The sequence below is a fragment of the Gordionus sp. m RMFG-2023 genome, chromosome 1 (assembly GCF_954871325.1).
Source record: "Gordionus sp. m RMFG-2023 chromosome 1, tfGorSpeb1-WG-v2, whole genome shotgun sequence".
Taxonomy (NCBI): Eukaryota; Metazoa; Nematomorpha; class Gordioida; order Chordodea; family Parachordodidae; genus Gordionus; species Gordionus sp. m RMFG-2023.
Window position 1 is genome coordinate 10,266,333 of NC_088775.1, and position 26,769 is coordinate 10,293,101.

Consider the following 26,769-nt stretch of genomic DNA (forward strand, 5'->3'; position numbering starts at 1 on the left):
TTTTTAAAAAATTAAAATCATTCTTATAACAAAAATTTAAAGAGACCCTTATAATCTTTTTATTAAGTAAAATATCGTATAACATAATAATTGTAAAATATCGTGTAACATATTAACATTATATAAAAATATATTTACTTTAAAAACATTAAAAAATATAAAAATCTTTTTATAAATCTAAGCGGTTAAACATCATGTTTTTTAGTCCGGTTTCCAAAAAGTTGCCAGCAATATTTGAAAAAGAATTTAGATTTTTTATGGTAGAAAGAGAAATTCTTTTGTTTCAATAGTAATTATCTTGATTTTTAAAGGAGAAAAATGCCTTTGTTAATAACGATTGGAATGAAATGAGTAGGAGAAAGTCGTGCAATTACATATTTTTAGTCTATTTAAGATATTGAATATTAAAATAAAATGTGTCTAAAAGCTAAAAGAAGAAGGAATTAAGAACTTTATGTATTTTACAATGTGAAAAGTTAAAAAATAATTTATAAACAAATCTTTTGTAATTTTCATGCATAAAAAATATTTCAAGATGAGATCAAAATTACTGAACAAAATATTTGAAAAATATTACTTTCAAAAAATTGAAATATTCATTCGAATTGTAAGAATGCAAATAATAATTATTTGAAATGCATGAAAACGAATACTAACTAAATTATTTTATATTCCATTTTCGGGAGGCAAGACTTAAAGATCATTCCAATGCCATTATTCTATTATCTAACTAACAACTATATTGATTTTGATAAATGTTATGGTTTTGATAGATTCCTATTAAAAATATGCATTTTTTTTATTGGATATGTTACTTAGATGTTCCAATTTAAAAAACATTCCATTAATAAAACACCCCCCTCCCCTATTTAAACACTCTTCATTTATGCTATCTTAATTAATACTGAATTTATGCACCTATATATTCTAAGTTTAAATGGCTAAAATCCGATATTTCGCAAGCCCCGAAGAAAATTCGCTAAGCTTTGAGGCGCGAATTTGCTTAATTAGTAGAATTATAATTTTTAAATGGGAAGCTAAAAATACAGCAATTATGTGCTTATGTTTTAATTAAAAATAAATTATTTTAATATCGTGCAAATTGGTAAACTTTCGCGTTTAAAAAAAGGCAAAGTTGTGTTTTTTATTTTATATTACCACCTTAATTTCGACAACGCAACGTTTTGTAGAAATATAGAACACTAAAGACTACTGCTCCAATTTGTATGCACTATCCTCTGAACAATAACAACCCACTAACTAACTATACCAGGCACAAATATTATTATATGTACAAAATATATTTTTTCAATGAAATATAAGACATGATAACAAACCATTATAGATATATAAATTACAATTGTATGAAATTTGCAAAATTTATGTTTTATAATATTATACATTATGGTTTAATTTCTTTGTTCAGCTTTGTGTTTGGGGGGTTTAAAAGTTTTAATAACTTTTTTCTTCTTTTTTTCGTTGTTTATACCGCTATTGGCGAATACGGTATAACAATTACCCATCATGATGTTATCGTTGGAAGTTGTACTTTTTGGTGAGTTGATTTTCTTGGCAGAGGCGCTTGACGACGAAGTATTCGGATTAGATTCGTCATCCAAGTGATCGCCTAATTTCCTTTTAAATTTCAGCCATGAGTCTATTCTAATCTCACGTGTATCCTACGAGGGGATTATAAAGATATTATTTTTTTGTCGATAATTAAATTGTAAAATATGGTATATTACATTATGATGATAATTCTAAAGCAAGGTTACAGATCTCATGAATTAGCCGTGGATTTTATATCTCGTGTGCTGACTCCAAAGGTCACCAATTTTGGTTAGTGTTGTTAAACGGCTCATTTTGAGCCGATTTTTAAAAACGGCTAATTCAATATTTTATTAAGAAAAATATTCTGCAAGCCTGAAGATTTTGCTCATAGAAAGAACAAATGTATAGACATATATAGTCGAAATCTCGAAGCTTAGGCAATATTTTCCTGGCTATAATGTTGAGTTAGCCGTTTTTAAAAATCGGCTCAAAACGAGCCGTTTAACAACACTAATTTTGGTTGGTCTCACTACATTATAATTTAATAGCGCACAAAAATTATCCATAAGACAATTTAAATAAGAAAAATTTGTTATAAACATAAATAGCATGCTTCCTGCATATTAAAAACAAGCCTCTCAAGAGTATTTATAAATTAAATTAATGCAACTCCTTGTTTTCTTTTTTTTACTTTATTGGATAATACGACAATTTCTAATGACAATAAAAGGCACAATAGTTCAAAATAGAATAATATAATAATTAAAAATAATGTTCGCTTTTTCCCTTCTTTTATACGATTCTTTTTTTCATCTGATCATACATAGTATTCTTCCTCCTCCCACATATCCTCCAATTCAGCATCAGTAACGACAAAATCAAGACAATTTCCCAATTCTCCTTCAAAAAATCTGGTCCAATCGCTTCCAATAAAACCTTCTGACTAGTATCAAATTCTAGTAGTTCTAGCTCCAAACCAGTTGGCGTCGTCTATTATTAGGTGGCTCGATTCTCTCTCTCCACCACCTTCATTACTGTTCATACCTGGGCCACTTAAGCTATCTGCCTGGCCATTCGCCTCCCGCGCTCCTTCGATCCTACCAAGTTGGTTCACTCCGATGGCCGCCAATCTCTGCTCTAGGCATGGGTCGGACAAATCTAATCGGCGTCTCCATTGGCATTAATATCTACTTCATAATCTTTGAGACATCCCACACAAGAAGCTGCTGAAATTACCCTAATTTTTGCACTTCTTCTTGCACCTTTTACCCATTTCCACATAATTATTTTGCAAATCAGGTTTTTTAGACAAATCTTGCTTTTATTCTTCAACCCCCATTTAATTCAACCGATGGGCGAGCGATGCTGATGCTTCCGATGTCATCAAAGGGGATATATACGGCATAGATGTCCACTTGAGGAGGCAAATGAAGGAAAGCGAGTGAAGACGCCTATTAGATTTATAACCGCGTTCCGACCCAGGCAGGTAGCGGAAGTTGGTGGCTATCGAAATGAACCAACCCCGCAGGGTGGAAGGAGCACGTCGGAGACGAGTGGCCAGATAGTTAAGAGAGGAAGTGGCTCAGGTATGACCTGTGATTAATGTGGCGGAGAAAGAATCGAGCCACCCAGGTAATAGATGACGACTGAAACAGTCCGACGCCAGCTGGTTAGGGTCTGGAGTCACCAGAATTTGTACTAGTCAGGAGTTTTCATAGAAAGAAATTGGACCAGAAACTCTTGAAAAAGAGTTGGGGGATTGGCTAGATTTGTTTACTGATGCTAAACTGGAGGATTTGTGGGGGAGGAATACGATATATGATCAAAATATTTAAAAAAGAAAAGAGAAAGGGGAAAAAGAAACTTAAATATTTTTAATTATTATATTATTCATTACCTTTCAATTTTATTGTCATTAGAAATTGTCAAATTATCCAATAAAGTTAAAAAAAAGAAAACAAAGAGTTGTATATTTTTAATTCGATATATATATATATATTATAAATATCCTGGAGAGGATTGTTTTTAATACTCCAATTCTTTGTATTTTTTTCAATATGAATATATTTAATTTAAAAAAATTGCAGGTGATGGAGTTAGGAAAAATTCTAAAGTATAAAAAAAATAAAAATTTGGAAAAATATATTGATTGAATTCAAAAAATTTCCACCATGGATTGTCCATTTTAAAATATCACCGTTTTACTGCATAGAGGGAGTATAATTAATAATTTAGTTGTGTTAGGGTCAGGAAATAAAAACTAATTTATAAATAAATAATTAAAAATAATGTCATGGTTTACCTCAAAATTCTTATTCCATTCTATATCAAATTGTTTCTTTTCTTCTTCAGATAATTCCAGTTCCCTTTGCCTTTTTCTGAATTTGATAAATATGAAGTATATTATTATAGTACCAATACAATTATAAAATTATTATAAAGGAAAATTATACAATAGGACAAAACTTAAATAGTGTTAAATTGATTCAACCCAAATCCATTCGTAAGAAGAAAAGGCTAGTCATTCATTAGTCATTTATTTAAAATTCAAAAATTGTAACATTAAATTTTATTTAACAAATTATCGTGTTGCAAAATATATTTTTATAGGGTATGACTAAATACTGAATTGCTAAAATGAATTGCTAAAAAGCAATTAATCATAATCAATCAAAATTTTATTATGTATATTTTATTTAATGAAAATTTTTAAAACTTTTTTTAAAATATACTTAAATTATTTTTTTATTAAATGAAGGATACTAATTAAATATCATATAATATATAATTTTATTTTGAGTTAATATTATTATAAAAGAAATATTTTCATAGCTTATTAATACATAAATAAATTTTTTTCAATTTTAAAAATTAACAAATATATATCCGTAAGTGGGCGTTATATGCGTAAATATGTAAGTATCATTTTAGGAAACCGGAATGATGATTAGATAGCGCTTTTTTTATATTTGGGTATATATACATATGAAAAACCTAAAAATTAAAAAAAAAATTTAGATTTCTTTGATGTTTAATCTATGAGTAGGTTTAGAATAGTAAAATAATGGAAATATTCTAAGGTAAATATTGCTGGCGTTATTTATCAAAATCTCTTAATTTTTGTTTTATATGTGTATATTTACGTGCTAAGCATTATCCTAAAAAATTTTTTGAAAATAATTTGATTTGACCGATTGCCGAGCTTAAAACCGACCATTTACTAAATATTCGATTGACCAAATTTACTAGTAATACAATTTGAAAAATGTTGATTTTCGTTTTATGTATCTATAAATACGTGTAAAACATAATCCCAAAAAATATTTTTAAAATATCGCTATTTGGCGGATAACCGACTCGTAGCCCACCCAATGACTAAATAATGAATTGCTGGCGTTTTAAATCAAAATATCTTAATTTTTGTTTTATATGTGTATATTTACGTGCTAAGCATTATCCTAAAAATTTTTTGAAAATAATTTGATTTGACCGATTGCCGAGCTTAAAACCGACCATTTACTAAATATTCGATTGACCAAATTTACTAGTAATACAATTTGAAAAATGTTGATTTTCGTTTTATATATCTATAAATACGTATAAAACATAATCCCAAAAAATATTTTTAAAATATCACTATTTGGCGGATAACCGACTCGTAGCCCACCCAATGACTAAATAATGAATTGTTGGCGTTTTAAATCAAAATATCTTAATTTTTGTTTTATACGTGTATATTTACGTGCTAAGCATTATCCTAAAAAATCTTTTGAAAATAATTTGATTTGACCGATTGCCGAGCTTAAAACCGACCACTTACTAAATATTCGATTGACCAAATTTACTATAAATTCTTAGTTATAAATTTATATAATTTTTGTATTAACACTTAAAATTTATGCAATACTATATGCTAAAGTATTTTTATTTTTATATAATAAATAAAATCTATAATACTCTCTAAAAATGTGTTATGTGCAAATATTTCAGATAATTTTAATTGTCTAAGAGATAAGCAATTGAGATTCAAAAAGGGGAGTTTAAACCCCCTCCCCATGATTATATTCTTTCTAATATTTTTTTATTTTCCTTTATTATTTATATTCGAAATTATTATATTTTCCTGAATATTTTAAAAATATTTGGCATTATTTTAAAAATAAAAAAATTTGAGTTAGAAGTATATAAAAAATAATAAACAAATAAATAAATAAATACTTTTAAATAATAGCCGTTAAAATTTAAAATTGTTTTATAATTATAAATCATATTTTTGCTATTAAAATGTCTGATCTGTTCTCAAAGTTTTTATTTTGGTAAAATATATATTTAATAATATATTTTAAAATTTTATTATAGGTTAAAGGAAACGGTTATCCGCCAAATAGCGATATTTTAAAAATATTTTTTGGGATTATGTTTTACACGTATTTATAGATATATAAAACGAAAATCAACATTTTTCAAATTATATTACTAATAAATTTGGTCAATCGAATATTTAGTAAGTGGTCGGTTTTGAGCTCGGCAATCGGTCAAATCAAATTATTTTCAAAAAATTTTTTAGGGTGCACGTAAATATACACGTATAAAACAAAAATTAAGATATTTTGATTTAAAACGCCAGCAATTCATTATTTAGTCATTGGGTGGGCTACGAGTCGGTTATAGGCCAAATAGCGATATTTTAAAAATATTTTTTGGGATTATGTTTTATACGTATTTATAGATACATAAAACGAAAATCAACATTTTTCAAATTGTATTACTAGTAAATTTGGTCAATCGAATATTTAGTAAATGGTCGGTTTTAAGCTCGGCAATCGGTCAAATCAAATTATTTTCAAAAAATTTTTTAGGATAATGCTTAGCACGTAAATATACACGTATAAAACAAAAATTAAGATATTTTGATTTAAAACGCCAGCAATTCATTATTTAGTCATTGGGTGGGCTACGAGTCGGTTATCCGCCAAATAGCGATATTTTAAAATTATTTTTTGGGATTATGTTTTATACGTATTTATAGATACATAAAACGAAAATCAACATTTTTCAAATTGTATTACTAGTAAATTTGGTCAATCGAATATTTAGTAAATGGTCGGTTTTAAGCTCGGCAATCGGTCAAATCAAATTATTTTCAAAAATTTTTTTAGGATAATGCTTAGCACGTAAATATACACATATAAAACAAAAATTAAGAGATTTTGATAAATAAAGCCAGCAATATTTACCTTAGAAAATTTCCATTATTTTACTATTCTAAACCTACTCATAGATTAAACATCAAAGAAACCTAAATTTTTTAGGATAATGCTTAGCACGTAAATATACACATATAAAACAAAAATTAAGATATTTTGATTTAAAACGCCAGCAATTCATTATTTAGTCATTGGGTGGGCTACGAGTCGGTTATCCGCCAAATAGCGATATTTTAAAAATATTTTTTGGGATTATGTTTTACACGTATTTATAGATATATAAAACGAAAATCAACATTTTTCAAATTGTATTACTAGTAAATTTGGTCAATCGAATATTTAGTAAATGGTCGGGTTTGAGCTCGGCAATCGATCAAATCAAATTATTTTCAAAATTTTTTTTAGGATAATGCTTAGCACGTAAATATACACATATAAAACAAAAATTAAGATATTTTGATTTAAAATGCCAGCAATTCATTATTTAGTCATTGGGTGGGCTACGAGTCGCTTATCCGCCAAATAGCGATATTTTAAAAATATTTTTGGGGATTATGTTTTACACGTATTTATAGATACATAAAACGAAAATCAACATTTTTCAAATTGTATTACTAGTAAATTTGGTCAATCGAATATTTAGTAAATGGTCGGTTTTAAGCTCGGCAATCGGTCAAATCAAATTATTTTCAAAAATTTTTTTAGGATAATGCTTAGCACGTAAATATACACATATAAAACAAAAATTAAGAGATTTTGATAAATAAAGCCAGCAATATTTACCTTAGAAAATTTCCATTATTTTACTATTCTAAACCTACTCATAGATTAAACATCAAAGAAACCTAAATTTTTTTTTTAATTTTTAGGTTTTTCATATGTATATATACCCAAATATAAAAAAAGCGCTATCCAATCATCATTCCGGTTTCCTAAAATGATACTTACATATTTACGCATATAACGCCCACTTACGGATATATATTTGTTAATTATTAAAATTGAAAAATTTATTTATGTTTTAATAAGCTATAAAAATATTTCTTTTATAATAATATTAACTCAAAATAAAATTATATATTATATGATATTTAATTAGTATCCTTCATTTAATAAAAAAATAATTTAAGTATATTTTAAAAAAAGTTTTAAAATTATTCATTAAATAAAATATACATAATAAAATTTTGATTGATTATGATTAATTGCTTTTTAGCAATTCAGTATTTAGTCATACCGATTTTTATACATTATCCAGAAGAATATTATGCAAGCCTGAAGATTTTGCTCATAGATAGTGAAGGTCAACGGTCCGGTTCTATCGGTCTTAGACCGGGACCGGACCGATCTTTTTATTTTTATGGTCCGGACCGGTCTTTTAATAATATTTACGTTTGCTTTACTATTCAATTAATATAATTTTTTAGTATTGTATATTATATTTTATGATATTTTTCTAGAGTTATTTTAGATTTTGTTAATTTTTATTTTACAATATGAAAACCATAAGTTTGTCCAAGAAACATTTTACTTATAGTCCCAATAAAAAACATAGAGTATGTGTTCACTGCAATACCTAATTTAATGTACCGTCAACAACAAGTAACAAAATAATTGTTTATAATTTTTTAAGCAATAAATTAATCAAAATAAGCAGTATTATTAAAATATTTTGGTTATTATTTATATAGATCCATTTTTTCTTAAGAAACTGTCTGAATAATTTATTGTCAAAATAACTTAACCTTATTCTTAATAAAATAATTAGGTACCTTAAGAAGACATCTAATAAAACATAAAATATATACTTCTAATGATGAAAATGAAAATATCTCAAAAACACAATCTACTCTTAATTTTAATATGCCCTCCACAAGCACAAAATCACTTTCTTCAATACCATTGGATAAATTTCAAACTGAACATATGAATCAATTAATAATAAAATGGGTAATAATGGACTGTCTGCCAATAAAGACTTTTGGTCTTCATAATTTAATCAAATATTTAAACTCAACTGCTACAATTTGGTCTAAAAAACAAAGTAAAAAATTTTTATACAGCTAATTTTGAGAAACTAAGAAATTCTTTAAAAGATATTTTAAATAAAAATAATTCTTTAATAAGCTTTACCACAGATATGTGGAGCAGTATAAATAAAATTTCATTCATAGCCATTACTGCACACTTATTGATTCTTCTTTTACATTAAAAAATATTTTAATTGATATAAATCATATCCCATTTCCCCATACTTCTGAAGAAATATCCTTAGCTATAAAAGAAGTAATTGATGTATATCAATTGGAGGAGAATATACTGGCCTGTACTACAGATAATGCCAATAACATCCTAAAAAGCATGAATATTTTGAAGAATATTTATTAGCAACAAAAATTAAAGTCCCTCTTCTAATTCCTTCCATGGCAGTTCTACAAAAAAAGACATTAGCATTTATTTAAATTAAATATTTGTATTAATTATTATATTATTCATAATTAATTTTATATTGTTTATATAATACTCTTATATTTAATAAAATGATAAAACAAATTAAATTAGGTAAAAAAAAACTTTTTTATTTAGGACTACGGTCTGGATTGATTTTATTTCTTAAGGACCGTGGTCCGATCCGGTCCGAGGGTATCGGTCCAGTCCGGACCGTGACCTTCACTACTCGTAGATGGCACAAGGGTTTGTAAATCTATTAGCAAATCTCGAGGTTTAGGCAAAATTTCTGGCTAAAATATTGAGTTAGCCGTTTTCAAAGAGATTTTGCATCACTACCTACTCATCTCATATACTTATCAATAGTATAATATACATAATTCAACTATACGATAACATGATAAATCACTTATTTAATAACATTAATCTATTTACATAATAAATAATAAACAAATATATTATGAAATTTGAAATAAATATTTTTTTAAAAAGAGGATGCCATTTTATAATGGCCGTTAATTGATATTTAAAAATGATATATCGGCCCGATCCGATAAAAAATATAGGTACATCCCTATTCAATAAATATTGGAATCTCAAGCTTCGACAAAATATTATCTTCAAATTTTTTCCAACTTTAAATCATTTACATAACGTGTGAAATACATAACCTATAAATAGGCAATTTTTATAGGGATATTATACGATTAAGCATATTACCGATAACTATATAAATTAGTTGTACTTTATTTAGAACCCGTATATCGGTTCATAGATAAAATATAATGGGTTCTGTCTGATTATAAATTTTGAGGGGTTTTGGTGGTTCCAATTCTTAGATTTGTTGCGGTTAGAATTTCCGTTCCCCAAACTCTAATTTTTACCAATTATAAAAATGTAAATAGCAAAGTATTGTTAGATATCACCAGGGGTGTGAACCAAAATAGGGTTCAGGAACAGAGTTGCCAGGTCCCCCTATTAGCGGGAGACTCCCGCAATTTTTTAGTTTACACGCAAAAATTTCCCTCCAGCAAAATCGTCGCAATTGAAAAATTTCCCGTAATTTTAAAATTTATCCCGCATTTTTTAGAAGTTTAAAGTTTTTAATTTATAAATAATCATTTTGAGAAACGGTATTTCATTATTTTTCTATTTTTTAAATAAATTTTAAATTTCTTTTCAAAAAACATGTCTAGTTTGTCAATTTCCCTTTCTAATATGTGTTATCCAATAATAAAACAACATCATTCATTCATATTTTATCATTTTCAATATTCATTTAAATACATAAGTAATATCGTACTTATTTCTAAGATAAATATTTTATTTATTATAGTTCACTTGTGTAATTCATTATTATTATTATATAATCAGACCAGTTATTTAAAACAGCGTTGAATATTTCAGAATTATGAAGAAACAATCATTAATTAATTTCCGTTTCAAGTTCAACAAATGTCAAGCTCTACCGAACTACAGCTACATCAGAAAATCTTCCTGGTAGTATAAATTTTTATTATAATATTTTGTCACTTAGTGAGGAATTAATGTTCCAATGTTGTTATAATTGATGTCCTTTTGAATGAAGCAGGTATTTTAACTAAAACAATTTTAGAGTATTAGTAATCAAAATTTAATTTTAATATCTATTTACAAATGTATAAATGTGATGACCGTGGAACAGAATACCAGGAAGATTTTCTGATGTAGCTGTAGTTCGGTAGAGCTTGACATTTGTTGAATTAAATGAAGCAGGTATTTTAACTAAAACAATTTTAGAGTATTAGTAATCAAAATTTAATTTTAATATCTATTTACAAATGTATAAATGTCGTGGAACAGAAACCATCAATTGGATTTTGTACAATATAAATATTAAAAATACCGATATATATTGTTGTTTTCTTTGAGGAAATTGTTATGCTCTCAATTTTTTATGATACTCCAGAATAAAACTAAAATAAATGGTCTAAAATCAGAGGAGAAATGGGCAGAATTTTTTGGCAATAACGATAAATCCTCATGCTTGGAAAAAATATGCGAGCATGTATTCTCCTTACCTCGTTCATGAGGACTGCCTGGAGAAAGGAGAGAAATCGGATTGCTCTAACAACTTTAGAAGCCGAGCTCATAGTTAAACAAAATTATAATATGTCATGCCCACAATTTTATAAATAACTAAATAACGACGGTAAACGTTTAGTTCCAATATTTAAATCTCAAATAAAATATAATTAATATTATAACTACAAGCTAATCGAATTTTACATATTTTTTTTATATTTTATAAAAACCTTATTTATACATTCGAATAAAATAATCTATTTTTTAAGTTATAAAATAAAGATCGTTGGTTTTTTTAATATAAAATTAATATATTTTATTAAATAAAAATGTTATTTTAATAAAAAGATGTTACATTAAAAAAATATTTGTCTCATTTGATAAAATTATTTTATTTTATATATAAAAAAAGTAACTCCACTACAAAAAAGTGGAAATTAAAAAGAAGTATGAAATATTGCCTATTTTGAAAAATATTATAAAACATTACCAACTTTGTTAATATTAATATAAAGTAATTATAAGAATTAATATGGGGATAACTAGCAATTTTTTTTTTAATTTTCATATTTCTCCCACAAAATATCAAATTTTTCCATTAAAAATTTTGATCTGACAACTCTGTTCAGGAATGTTAAACTTTATTTAGCGGAAATTTTGATAATAGGAAACTTGATCAAAACATATTTTCGATGGTCTGAACCCGCTATGGTCCATATTACCTTAGATATGAGGGGTTGTTCATAAATCGGCTCCTGTCTCAAAATGTTCAACCTTACAATAGAATTTTTTAAAATGATGATGTGTACCTTTCTTCCATGTCCCTAGTCTCTAACTGTTGCCTTTTCCTTTCTAAGTCAGCAAAGATTTTGGTTGTATGAATATAGAGGGCGTGCTTAAACTTTAATTTTATTTCATTTTTCAAATATTATATATAAAAAATTTGTAAAAAAAATAAAACTTTGTCAGGTTGGGTTTCTTCGACTATTATGGGTTTGCCTTCCCTAGCCAATTGTTTCTTTTTGTCTTCAATCTATATATATATATAATAAAATGTAATTTTATTAAGACATCCTTAAAAAAAAATCATAAGCGGAATATTTGAAAACATGTTTTAGATGACTTCCGATTATCCTATCGATTTGCATTGATCATAATTTTTGTGAACGTTATGGAACGGTTCAGTGAATAGTTATGATCAGACTTGGAAGAATACCTTCCAGAATTTAGAAGCCTATTAACATTGATTGTTATATTTTTATGCAAATAGCCTAATTTATTTTTAAAAATTTTAAATGTAAAAATTCAATTCTTTGATATAATATCTTTAGATCTTTTACTGGATTTTTTTTTAAAAATAACTGGAAAGTTACAGAATAATCTTTCCAAATCATGTTCCCGTTTCGTTTTACTCCATGAAAACCCTTAGGCATTCGTTCCAAGCCTTTGATTATGTTGAAACAAAAGTAAATCGTAATTAAAAAAAATGAGGAAATATGAAGCCAATTATTTATCCAAATTATATTATAGTATTTAGGGATGAAAAAACTCTTTTTTAATATTTTTTTATATTCCCATTACAATCTTTATGTATAAATATAATCTATCAGTATTTTATTGCAAAATTTTTCGATATTGAAACAATTTTAAATTACTAATATTTTGTTAAATTTTTCAATAATCATAATTATTTTTATAACTCACTTCATTTTGTTAAATTTTAATTATAAATTAATTTAATTTTTTAGTATTTCAAAATTTTGTTAAAATGATTTTAATTATGTTTTTTTATATTGATTTTCCCTTTTATACTTTAAAAAAAAGATCATTAACAACACATCAAGAAGTTGTTTTTTCAAAAATAAATCTTTAAATATAAAAGTCCTGGCTTTGTCGTGGTTTAACTTAACATTGATACTTATTGTTGTTCAATCTAGTCTAGGCTAAACAGCTTTGAATTAGGATACTCTATTTTTATTTATATTAAGTGTTTATTGACATTGATATTTTATTATTCTTTTATTGTTTTTTCTCTCTTGCTTTTTAGGCTGTTTAATTATAACCAGGGTTGGCAAGTCGGTCAATTGACCAGTCAAATTCGGTCAATTGACTGGACAATTGACCGGAGGAGTATTTGATCTGTCAATAACGGTCAAAAACACTAAAAAATTTAAAGGAAAAATAAATTAAAAATATGTTTAAAAAAGGGAAAAACGGTGTAAATACATGTGATCACAATGTTTGCTTATTTTTTTGTGTCCACAATATCAAGAGGAGAACTCGTGTGATATAATTCAAGAATTGTCTATTTTACAAGGTAGTGATGACCAAATTATTTTAAGTGATATAATTAATTTCAGAAGCAAAAACAGCATGTTTAATATAGCAAATTATGTGGAAAGTAGTAATTTCCAGAAACAATCTATTCCGACCTCAAGTTAATAGATTAAACTTTGTCCACCCTGCCCATTAAGAAACTAACAATTCCTAGTTCTACTTTTTCTTTAGAAAGAAATAGGTCGATTTGGGTTAATATTCTTATGAAAATAGAAATCGATTTAAGATCTAAGACATCAGGAAAATTGATTAAAAAATATTAAAGAAAATGATAATATTGAATATGAATCAGAACAAAACTCTGCTACAGATAGCTACACGTTAGTTATTGAATGACAATGAATTTAAAAAATTAATTATAGATTCATTTTACTATTATATTCAAAATAAAGTTAATATTAACTTAAAAAAACATATATTTGAATTTGACCACATTTGACCGGTCAAATACGTTTGACCAAAACGCATTTGACCGGTCAAATGCACAACCCTGATTATAACTGGCTGTTTAATAATAAAATAATCCAAACTGGGACACATCTTAATTACTAATTTTTTTCCAGTAGTTCATAATTATGACAAAATAGTGTGAATTAATATTATTACCTCAACATTGCTTGGTTATTTTATCTCTAATAGTTAATAATGGTGGCAAAACTTTGTTGCAATTTTAAATTGTATTTGTTTAAATATTTATCTAAGAATGTAGTAATAAAATACTTTCCTAACTCTCTCTTTCATAATTATCCATTATATGTGACTTACATCTTTTTTGTAAACAAAGCCTTTAAAATATTTTTTAGTTTTTGAAATTTATCAATGTCATCAAAACATAATCAACATTCACTAACCCCTAACATTTAACCACAAATATTTATTCTAATTTTACAACCTCTTTGATACAATCAGTGTAAGCTAATCAACCCTTTTTTGGACAATCAAGAAGATATTATAAAAATCTATTTGTTTCCTATTTTTATTTCACTAACCTCATAAAAAGGATACAAATTATAGATAAAATAATAATTTATAAATCATTTTTAAGCCTTAGAGGGCTGGTATAAAAATATCACCTGCAAAAATTCCAAATTTTACTATTTTTCCTTTCTCCTTGATTAAATACAGTGGCGTAGCTACGGGGGTGGTTTTTGGGTTTGGACCCCTCCCAGAGCAAAATTTTATTTTTAGATTATACGTTCAAAATCTAAGTGGTGACTTTATATTAAATAAATACCAATATTATTTATATTTTTCTGGTTTTGATGTTTGTGGAAGGATATTATATTACTATTGAAATTATTCTGGATAGTATTATTATAAAGTCATTGAGAATAATCTACTAAATTATAAAACAAATTAAAGGGGGTCTGGGGGGGGGGGCGAAGCCCCCAGTTTTTATATGTATGGACCCCCTCTAAGGAAAATTCCTAGCTATGCCACTGATTGAATAACTCAATTTAAAAACATGAATAGTTATTTAATAAAATCAGGTTAGGCCAAATGACAGGTAGCCAGAAAAATTGTCTCCCATAATAGCTACTAAAGCAGGCAGTGATATACATTTTTAGCCTGCCAGCCACATAATGAAAGAAAAATATACAGGAAAAAATTTACCCCCACCCCCCCATAAATTTTAATATTGGTTCATACATTTATATATTGTAGAACTTTAGCTTAGTTACATTTTTAAACAATTTTGAATTAGTCATTATTTTAAATTGTTCAATTTTATTTATTTTTTCTCAAATTGTGGATGAGAAGAGAGTGGGGGATATGTAGGGGTAAATGTTTTATAAGTTTAAAATGATATTTAAAAGAAGGAGTTTATTTCTGAGTGATTTTTTACTCCTGTCCTGTTGGTTATACCAAAGATTTACTTGGTTCAACATTTTATATAGAATTATTAAACAAGCCAGGCCAAAAACATTTTAAATTCCCTGAGTTGTTTCTCTAATTCAAAATAATTTAACTAATTTATAATCTAAATAATTGTAAAAATTATTTTAAAGTATTTTAAAAAAATATTTTCTAAACTTACAAAATCTAATACTTTCAATTTAGCCTGCTCCACAACTTCATAGCAATTCTTTCTATTTTTTTCATCTTCTAGCAATTTCCAAGCTTTAGTCAATGCTAAAACAGATTGTCTAAGCTATAATAATAAACAAGTATTTAACCATCAAATGCTTTTTGAGCCCTTTCTAGATCATCTCTGTTTTTGTCAGGATGTAGCAACATTGATAGCTAGATATAACAAAATAAACTAAATATATATAATAAAAAATAATATTTACTTTTCTAAATTTTTTTTTAATTTCTTCCACTGAAATTTGAGGATCAATATCTAAGACCTGGTTTCGATATAAAAAGCAATAAAATTATTGTACTAATGATAAGACGTCATTACTGCAAATGGGTTCAAATTAAAATAAGTGGAACCAGGTCGAAGTAGTCTGTCAATTTGAGCTTTAGATGTCAACACCGAATCTATTTCCTCAATTTTCTTGACCTATAAAAATTATATAGGTGTAAGCAATCTTAAATTTATTTTACCTCTTTATAAAAAGAGTCAAAATTATCTGTTGCAAAAGACGTTGCTTGAGCCATTCTTCACAAGTCAGTTATTTAGAATGAATGAATGGCAGTATTGAAACACTAATATGTTCTCTTTGTATTGAGTTATTCTAATACTGAAGTTTATAGACGTAACACACAGGAGATAAAAAGCAAATAAAATATTTTCTGGGTTATTAAGCACATTGGTAAAATAATATTTTTAAAAAAATGGGCAGGTGAATATGAAATATTTTTCAGGCGAAATGAGTAACAGGCTTCTATTTAATAAAAATCATTTTTAATTCTTATTTTATAAGTTTAAGTAAAAAAATATTAAAATAATAAATAAAGAGCCAAACAACCATTATATTTTTAAACATTAAACTAGTGACTTAAACAAAATTTTTAAATAAATGAGCAGGTGAGTGCATATAAAAATAAATAATGGATTAAATTTTCCTAAATATGAGCAAATGGACTTAGCACTTACGCCAAAACCTACACAATGTTGACATCTACTTAGTAAAATATTGAGCACCACAGATTCTAACGTATTTTATCTCTGCAAAGGAATTTATTTATATATGATATGTATCTGCCTCTATTATTTACCTACTCTACCAGAAGTCTGCAAATGGCAAAATTTTAAGATCAAGCTCAATAGAAATTTAATTAATGCCCGGTACAGTTTCCTTGCTAAGGTTGTCTAGCTTTCTTAATGAATTCTGATATTTCGTAGAAATATTAATTAATATATTATATTATATTTAATTTCACCTTGTTCGGTTCAGGCTTTATATTTAAAAAAAATTATTACATACAAAACCCTCATCTAGTATGATTAAATTTTTTATTTAGCACATAAATGAAAAAAAAAACAGAAAGAAGTTTATATATTAAAAAATAATATTCCCACTAGTGTTGTTAAAAAGCTTAATTCAGGCGATTTTTAAAAACTGTTAGAAGATTATAACCAAAATAATATTATGTAAGCCTGGAGAATTTTCTCATAGATGGCTAAAAGGTTTGCATATCGCAAACAGCCTTTCCCTGTCATGGACTTTACTTGTCTTGCAAAGATTTGAGCAAAATCTAAGTATTTAGTAGGCGCTATTGTGTAGAGTGACAGAAATATTAAGTATGAACACTAAAGTTTTCTTAAATAAATGATTGTTACGAGATTAATTTATTTTATTTTGAAATAAATAATTTAATTTTATATAATATATTTTAAAATTTTACCTTTCTATCAAACTAAAAAATCAGGTTTATATAACAATTTTCATATTAATATATAAAAATTTATCTAAAAAAAATCAATCTACACAATTTATAAAAAATCAATCTATATCAACATTAAAAAAAACAATTTAAAGGTTAGTATTAATCGGTCATATCCGCATTCCAACCTTTAAAAAATGATCTCTCATCAGGTTTTTTATTGCATGTGAATCTTATCGTGCAGTCTGTCATAATCTTGGAAAATGATATTTATTTTGGTTGTTCATATGATTTTTTAAGTCGTTCATAAGTATGATTCTATCACGTTGGTTTGTTAATATCGTTCTGAGTACGCTGGCTCGTCGTCAAGCTCCGTCGTTATCATTGTCAATTTTACAAAATTGTTATTATCACCAATTGTAAAATTATCATTATTAAATAGGATTTCGGAATATATGAATAATTAGAGAATCAATCAAATTTGGATGTTAGAATAATAAAAGGATGATAAATCAACAAGATTGTTAGATAGCGTTTTTTTTATTTTTTATAATTATCTTCAATTGTAGAGTTTTAATAATTTTTTATTAATATTAAATTTTAATTATTTTTATTTTAAATTTTACTCCCTTGTTTTTCAATATATACAACTTTTTAATATCATAAATTATCTTTAATTTGTTCTTTCTAAAAAGAATTTTATTTCGCCTTCCATATCTAATAAAGATCTTCTTTGAAGATTTTTGAGCGAGATCTAGCTCAAAAATTTGAGCAAGATCTTTGAAGATCGTAAAATTTGAAGATCGTAAAATTTGAAGATCTTTTATTTTTTAAAAATTTTGTGTAACGATGCGATCAACGATCTTCAAAGATCTTCATGATATTTATATTTTTACCCCTTTATCCAGATGTTTTTCAATTTTATTAATATAATATTTCTTTTATGTTTTATACCTCTCCTCCTGCCTTGATGAAAGAAAAAAATATTGACACAGCATGTTTCTAAAATTTTTGATGGCTTTATTATTAGATTGCAAAATATTAAAAAAAGAGTGCCTACAAGAATATTTATTTTGATTGATATAAGAGTTAGTGAAATAATTTTTAAAAAATATTTAAAAATTTATTAAAAAGCTTCCTTTTCTTTCGAAATTTTAAAAAAAAAATAAAATTATAACTGTTTCCAATGAGAGTGTAGGTAGTGTTGCATATTATATAATAGTAAAGATGTGCTAAGCCCATATTTTAAAAAAATTGGGTTTGGGCTTTGTGGGTTCTAAAAAAAATTTTTAAAAATTCCGGCCAGGTCGGGTAGTGCCTTGGAAATTTTTTAAAATAAATATAAATATATGAATAATTATAAAAAATTAATTTTTGCTGGCTGTGCTGGTAAAAATTTTTTAATCGGGTTCGAGCCGGAAAACATTTTTTAAAAATTTTGGGTTGGGCTTGAAAAATTAGACCCTATGCAGATCACTTTAATACATTATTATAATATATTTTCCTCTCGCTAATTAATAAGTAATTACTATGTTTAAGATAACACATTTGCATTTTATATATCCAGTAATAAATTTTTATTTCATTTTTTTTTATATTTTTAAATCAAAATATAAATCTTTTTTTTTGTGAGTTTTAAAAATAATTTCCGGTATTGAAAAAAAGGAATCAAAAAAACAGACCGGTCTATGGGTCTTGGAAACTTTCTTAGAAAGTGTGTCAGCATACCCTGGCTTAATAAATTAGTATCGCTATGCCAATTCCCTTTACTACTAGTTCAGAATGAGGTGCTAACTTTCTTTTAATTTCATCGCTATTTTTTAATATTGATTTTTTAAATAATTTTAGAAATGTATCTATTGGACATATATATTTGATAACATTAGTTCCTAAATTTGATTGAGATAATTAGAATACTTTTGGATATTCGTATTATTTAAGGGGGGGGGAGGGGGATGTGCCTATTCTAAAGTCAAAATATAGTATAATTTATAATATCAATTTATACTTTTTATCTTTTATTAATTAATAAAGTTTAATAATTATTATTAAGGATAATTTATCTTAATGAGGGTCTGAACCCCGGGTCTGTGCTCAGAGCTGGTTTGGTCGATTTTTTAGACCCAAACCCCGGGTCTGGTTTTATACAACCAACCAATTAACAACACTTTAATATTAAGTAAAAGTCATGCTTTTACTATTTATTACGATATAAAAGCAAGTTGCGATTTTAAAAATAAAAGTAAAACAAAATTAACACTTTCCCAAGATGTCTAGGAAATGTCATAAAAACCACCAATAAAATCAGAATGATATGATATATTTGTCATTAGTTATTTTTTAAAATAGTTTACCAAAGAATTTTTTCTTCTAAGAGATATACTTCAAGATTTATGAATAATTTACCTCTTATTTGATAATTAATTTTTTTTACTTTATATACTCTAACTCAAAGCATTTTTAAATCTTTCTATTTCTTTTAAAAATATTTTAAAAACGGCAAATCCAGTCAATTATATAGATGGCACAAAAGTTTGGACATCTATCAGCGAATTGGCGAGGTTTAGGTTAGGTCATATTATTAATAGCATGCCGAGCCAAAGTGTTTATCAAATTCGTATATACTATAATTATATTTTGATGTTTATAAAATGAGATTATTGTACATTTTTAAAAAATTTTAATAAAATTTGAATATTAGATTGAAGAAATAATTTAAATATTTTTTATAAGCATTTCTAATTCTAAAAATCGGACGTTTTTGGCCAATTTGTTTGGATAACGTTATATGAAATCACTAGGTTTTATTTCGTTTATTTTCTGTAAATTGTTATATGCTAATGAAAATTAGTTTCCTTATAAGTGTCATCTTGAAACATTATATCTGTTTATAATTTTTTTTGCAAAAAATTATATATTTTTTTTATAAGCTTTAGCAAAATTCGAATCGAATCGAATATTCGACGAATCGAAACGAATAATGATTTTATTATTCGTACGAATACTAATAACGCAATTATTCGATTCGTATTTTCGAATCGAATACGAATAATAGTATTATTCGATTCAATTTGTTTTTTTGTAGGCCTACTTAAAACAAGTATGTGTCTAAAGTAAAATTAATTTTGATTTTTTTAGTATTTCAAAGTTTTGGTTAAGCCTTACATCCTATATATATAAATATTTTATTTTGTGTTTAAATTAATTGTCATTTTAAAATTAGTATCCCTTCACCTTGTAAAAATAAAATTTCATTAAAATAATTTTTTTTATTTATTCAAATAAAAAATAAGACATGATATAAAATTTTTAATTACAAATATTCAAATAAATATTTTATATAAATAAAAATCAAAATATAACGTTGTTTAATAAATTTTTATTAAGCTTGATTATAAAATATCGTTTAAAGTAGATTTGTCTAATCTGGTTCGTAAAGGCGTTACGATCAATCCTACGGCACTGAAGGATCTTTCAACCGACACTTGAGAACAAGGAGCAGCTAGAACTACTCGAGAGAGGGTATATAATTCAGGATCTTGATATTTTTTGGATTGCCAATACTGCAAAATAATCAGATGGCAATTTTTGGCCATATATTAAACCATTTATTTTGGTCTTCATATCGATACTTTCAATATTTTGGTATATTGGAGCATTCGCGCTTTCTCGCTCCAAATATAAATCCAGCCTTGTTTTTTTAGAACTGATAGGAATAACAGGAGAACAGGAGAGCCAATCAGAGATTGATTGTCTTTTGGCTTATTAAAGATTTGAATTTGTCTCCACGTAGACATCAGATGGTCCTAAAATAAATTTTTTTATATTTAATTTAAAGTCAAATATTATAAATTTACCCTAGCCTGTAATTTATCGTATTCAGATGGATAAATTCCATTTTGATAATTAAATCTGGGATCCATGTAGATCCCACTTCTAAATACATTATTATCGAATAAATATTTCTGACGGTTATCCAAACATTTTATCAAATCTATAAAGAATTCGTTATTGATTTCCTATAAATCTAATTTGCATTCCAGCCAGAGTTTAAAAAAATCCCCTATGGTACAAGATTTTTCTTGTAATTTTATTGTACATGTATTAGCCGGCGATAATACTGTGAGATATGTTTGAATTCTGTCCCACAGTCGCGAATTAATAAATGTTTCAGAATATATTTGCCCCATTTTAATGTAAAAAATTATATTATCATTCAGATTTTTTAGCATTCTATAGCTATTCCACCTAGTGACAGTGTCCAACACTGGTTTATTAACTTTTTCTAGTGTATATAAATTTTTATATTTTTGTGATTTAAATAATTTAAGAATCGATCTTATTTCATCTAGGTCCTCCTTAATAAATTTGTTTATAAAATCATTAACCCCTAATTGAATTGTATGGGCACAACAACGCACACAAATCAGCCCAAATGATTTTCTTAGATCATTTATTAAATTTTCCAAGTCATCATTGGGGTTCAGACCCTCATTAAGATAAATTATCCTTAATAATAATTATTAAACTTTATTAATTAATAAAAGATAAAAAGTATAAATTGATATTATAAATTATACTATATTTTGACTTTAAAATAGGCACACACCCCCCCCCCTTAAATAATACGAATATCCAAAAGTATTCTAATTATCTCAATCAAATTTAGGAACTAATGTTATCAAATATATATGTCCTATAGATACATTTCTAAAATTATTTTAAAAATCAATATTAAAAAATAGCGATGAAATTAAAAGAAAGTTAGCACCTCATTCTGAACTAGTAGTAAGGGGAATTGGCATAGCGATACTAATTTATTAAGCCAGGGTATGCTGACACACTTTCTAAGAAAGTTTCCTAAACCCATAGACCGGTCTGTTTTTTTGATTCCTTTTTTTCAATAACGGAAATTATTTATAAAACTCACAAAAAAAAAAGATTTATATTTTGATTTAAAATATTAAAAAAAATGAAATAAAAATTTATTACTGGATGTATAAAATGCAAATGTGTTATCTTAAACATAGTAATTACTTATTAATTAGCGAGAGGAAAATATATTATAATAATGTATTATTGTGATCTGCAAAGGGCCTAATTTTTCAAGCCCAACCCAAAATTTTTAAAAAATGTTTCCCGGCTCGAACCCGATTAAAAAAAATTTACAAGCAAGCCAGCAAAAATTAATTTTTTATAATTATTCATATATTTATATTTTTTTTAAAAAATTTCGGAAGAAAAGGAAGCTTTTCAAGAAATTTTTAAATATTTTTTTTACAATTCAAATAAATAAAAATTATTTCACTTTTCAATGATAATATTAAAAACTCTTATATCAATCAAAAAAAATATTCTTGTAGGCACTCTTTTTTTAATATTTTGCAATCTAATAATAAAGCCATCAAAAATTTTAGAAACATGCTGTGTCAATATTTTTTTTTAAAAAAAATTTATTTTTTTCTTTCATCAAGTCAGGAGGAGAGGTATAAAACATAAAAGAAATATTATATTAATAAAATTGAAAAACATCTGGATAAAGGGGTAAAAAAATAAATATCATGAAGATCTTTGAAGATCGTTGCTCAAATTTTTTTATAAATAAAAGATCTTCAAATTTTACTAGATCTTTGAAGATCTTTTTATTTTGAGCAAATGTACAACTTTCCATATCATATTCTTAAAAACTTTTTTAATTGTTTTACATTTCACAATTTTATTTAATTTTTTATCAATTATACAAGTTTTTATTTCATTATTTTCTTTAATGATTATTTCCTTATTTTCTTTAAAGTTTATTTCCTTATTTTCTTTAATCACAAATGTTTCAAATTTTATTACATAATTTATTTCTTTTAATTTATAAGTATCTCATTCCTTTTGCATATTGGGTTTTAATTTTTTGATACTAAAAGATTTACAATTATAATGATAATTTCTTCTATGATAATGTGTTTCTTTATCTAATTTTCTATTTTTATAATAATTCTCATTATTAGATTTACTAAAATTTTTATTAGAACAATTTTCTTTTATTTCTGTAGCCGATTTATAATTACATAAACACTTTAATGTATATAATGTTTCATCATAACTTGAATTTAACTCTCTTGGAAACACTGCTTTCATGACTAAATATAATTCATCTGATAAATTATCTATTAAGCTTAGAGTATTCTTACTATCATGAAATTTTAAATAATCTTCTAACTTGTCAATGGACTTTGTTTTATTATTATTGTCCCATATAGGTTTATTCATAATTTAGAGATTTATCATTAAAATTTTTTAATTATTCTTCACTTTTTCAAATAAATCATTTCTTACGGTTTTTAGAATGATAAAGATAAAAATATTACATTCCAGAACTTTTTTTATCTAGTTGTCTATGTTCCAGTAGCTAAAATCATATGTGGATTTCAGAATATTTTGTAAGTCATTATAGTCCAATTTTATTTAGTTCGTCTAATTTGATATATACCTCATCTGGTAGTCTTCTTGTAAAGGAACCTGCTTTTTCGATGTCCGAGATCTGAGTGTCCTTGAAAATGTTTCGAATCTACTCAAAAAAAGATCGCCATTGCCTGAGTATATTGGAAATTCAATATTTATATTAACATTATTATTGGGAATCTGTTTAATATTTATTTACGATTTCCTCGAATATGTAGCGAAACTGCCACCATAAAGTTTTCTAAAATAAATGATTGTTACGAGATTAATTTATTTTATTTTGAAATAAATAATTTAATTTTATATAATATATTTTAAAATTTTACCTTTCTATCAAACTAAAAAATCAGGTTTATATAACAATTTTCATATTAATATATAAAAATTTATCTAAAAAAAATCAATCTACACAATTTATAAAAAAATCAATTTATATCAATATAAAAAAAAAACAATTTAAAGTTAGTATTAATCGGTCATATCAACAACACCCATAAAATTCCTATTTATTCCTATACTTTCATTATTATATAGATATAATATTTTATTTTAGCTTTACAACCTATATATTTTATGCTGCACTTGATTTGATAATAAGGAAGTTTAAATGAAAGATTTAATGAAAAATCCATAGACTTATATTAACCTAAACTGCTCAACTATTAAAAAAGTGTTTTTAAAATAATCGCCATTGCAAAATAGCAATCTTTATTAATAAGTCTATGTTTATAATGAGTTTAACGTTAAATATTTCATGTATTTATGATTTTTTTTTATTTTTTATTTAAATCGCATATAAATATAAATTGCAAGATATAACTGAACTGTTATAACATCATATTTATAATATTGTTTATTATGATTATTTTTAAGTTTTTTTTGGTTAATTTAGTTTTATTTACATTGTTTCAAGGTATTATTATTTAAATAACCTAAAATCCTCACTGATCTTCAAATGTAGCGACTTGCTCGTTTCCCATGAAACCCAAATCAAGGGCCTTCTTGAAAATATAGTAAACTTAAAATTTTCCAATTCATCCTGGATTCAGGCCATTCTTCCCAGCAAGTTTGATGGTATTGGTATCCGATCCCCTATCAACTACCCCTCTCAGCTTTTTATCTCTTCTCATCTGGCTGCTCAATCTATTATCGATAATGAATCCCCTCCTTTGATACTGACCTTTCTCATGCCTTCACTTTTTGGGACAGCAATTGCCTATCCACTTTTTGTCGTCCTGCCTCCAGCATTCAAAAAGAATGGGATGAGGACAACCTCAATAATTTAGTATTATATGCAAAATCAGGTTACTAATGGTTGGAAGCTATCCCCAGTTCCAATCTTGGTTTTCTCTTAACTGGTGAACAGCTACGCATTTTCATTGCCCTTCGTCTTGATTGTAATGCCGTAGTTCCCTCCATTTGTATTGACTGTCATCCCATTAAATCGAAAACAATCCCTTGCACTGCAAGTTCTCCCATGGACCGCAACATAAAGCTATCAGATTCTCCTAGTTGCCCTCAAAAAAGTTAATATTCCATTCACCCTCAAACCAGTGGGCCTCTCAAACGAAAACGCCTTCGTCCCGATGGGTTATCCTTCATTCCCTAGACTAATGGTCTCCCGCTCGTTTAGGACTATACCTGTGTCGATTTTGCAGCAAAGTCTAACAGCTCATTTTCTGACATTGAAAAGGCTGAAATCGTAAAACACAAATATGCCGGCCTCACCAACATCGTGTTCATTCCAATCGTTACCAATACTCTAGGCATGTTTGGAAGTGATGCCTCAATTTCATTAAAATTATAGGGAAAAAAATGAGACAGATCTCAGGGGACCCCAATGAAAGATTTTACCTTCGTCATCAGATTCCCTGTAAATCTGCAGGTCCAATTTTTTAAGCATTCACCCTTCTCTAGGGTGATTTGTATCCTTTTTTTTTAATATTTTTTTTTCTGAGTTCTTATTTATACATATATATTTTTTAATTCATTTTTTAATATATTCTTATTTGTTTTTTTAATATAGAATTTTTTAATCATTTAGTATATATATCCTATTTTAAAATAAATAAAATGATTTGACACCTAAAAAATAAATTATTATTATATTATTTTTTTCGCATGATATAAATTTTTGATTTTGAAAAAATATATTCCGTTATAAAGAAAAGAATTGGAAAATAAAAAGACTCGTATTAAAAAGATTCCTTCCCTAATATACTCAAAACCGGATAATTGTGAAGCGTTGAAATTTTTTATATTTTACGCACTTATCCCATATTTCGATATTGTAAGATTAAATATAATTTTTTGTTAATATAAGCCAATTTACATATATTATAAGCATTAAATCTATCAAATTTGGCATCTTTAATGTACAGATATTGCGTTTATAAAAAATTAAAAATAATTAAAAATATTTTTTCCCAATTTTTGTCTAATCTGGATATTAATTATCATGTTTTTTTAAAAAAAATTTAATATAAATTTGTTAAGTTCAGAGATAATTCAAAATATCAATTCATAAGAATTTCTTTCCAAATTTTACCAATCAATAATATTTTAGAAAATATTGTTTGTATAATAATAGCCATAATTATAATAATAACATTTTTCCAAAAGATATAATATAAAAATAAATAATTATTGTTTAAAAATATATATTTTAATGAATACCGATAATTAATTATATAAAACCCTTTACCACATGATGTTTGCAATAAGTTAGAAAAAAATCTCAGGTATTCCCTTTGACATATTAATCGATAATTGATCAAAAAAAAAATTTTTATTTTTCTATTTTTTTTATTTTGACCATAATAATGTATGTTACATATAAGTCTCAAATTGTATTTAACAAGCAATTTATTGTATTTTATATATTGGTATGAAATAAAAACCTTTACATAGTGGGTTTTTGCACCTTTGACGA

At 25.9% G+C, this 26,769-nt stretch overlaps 1 protein-coding gene across 1 annotated transcript; it reads right to left on the reverse strand.

The window, feature by feature from the left end:
• Positions 1 to 1,337: 1,337 nt before the first annotated feature.
• On the reverse strand, positions 1,338 to 16,236 carry LOC135931103 (dnaJ homolog subfamily C member 8-like). The gene is made up of 9 exons (XM_065467982.1): positions 16,161 to 16,236; positions 16,015 to 16,116; positions 15,902 to 15,958; positions 15,785 to 15,851; positions 15,646 to 15,740; positions 12,232 to 12,303; positions 12,080 to 12,171; positions 3,854 to 3,929; positions 1,338 to 1,679 (listed from the first exon to the last, which is right to left on the reverse strand). Exons 1-9 carry the CDS (start codon positions 16,212 to 16,214, stop codon positions 1,410 to 1,412), a joined length of 885 nt encoding a protein of 294 aa, XP_065324054.1. The 5' UTR covers positions 16,215 to 16,236; the 3' UTR covers positions 1,338 to 1,409.
• Positions 16,237 to 26,769: the final 10,533 nt, after the last annotated feature.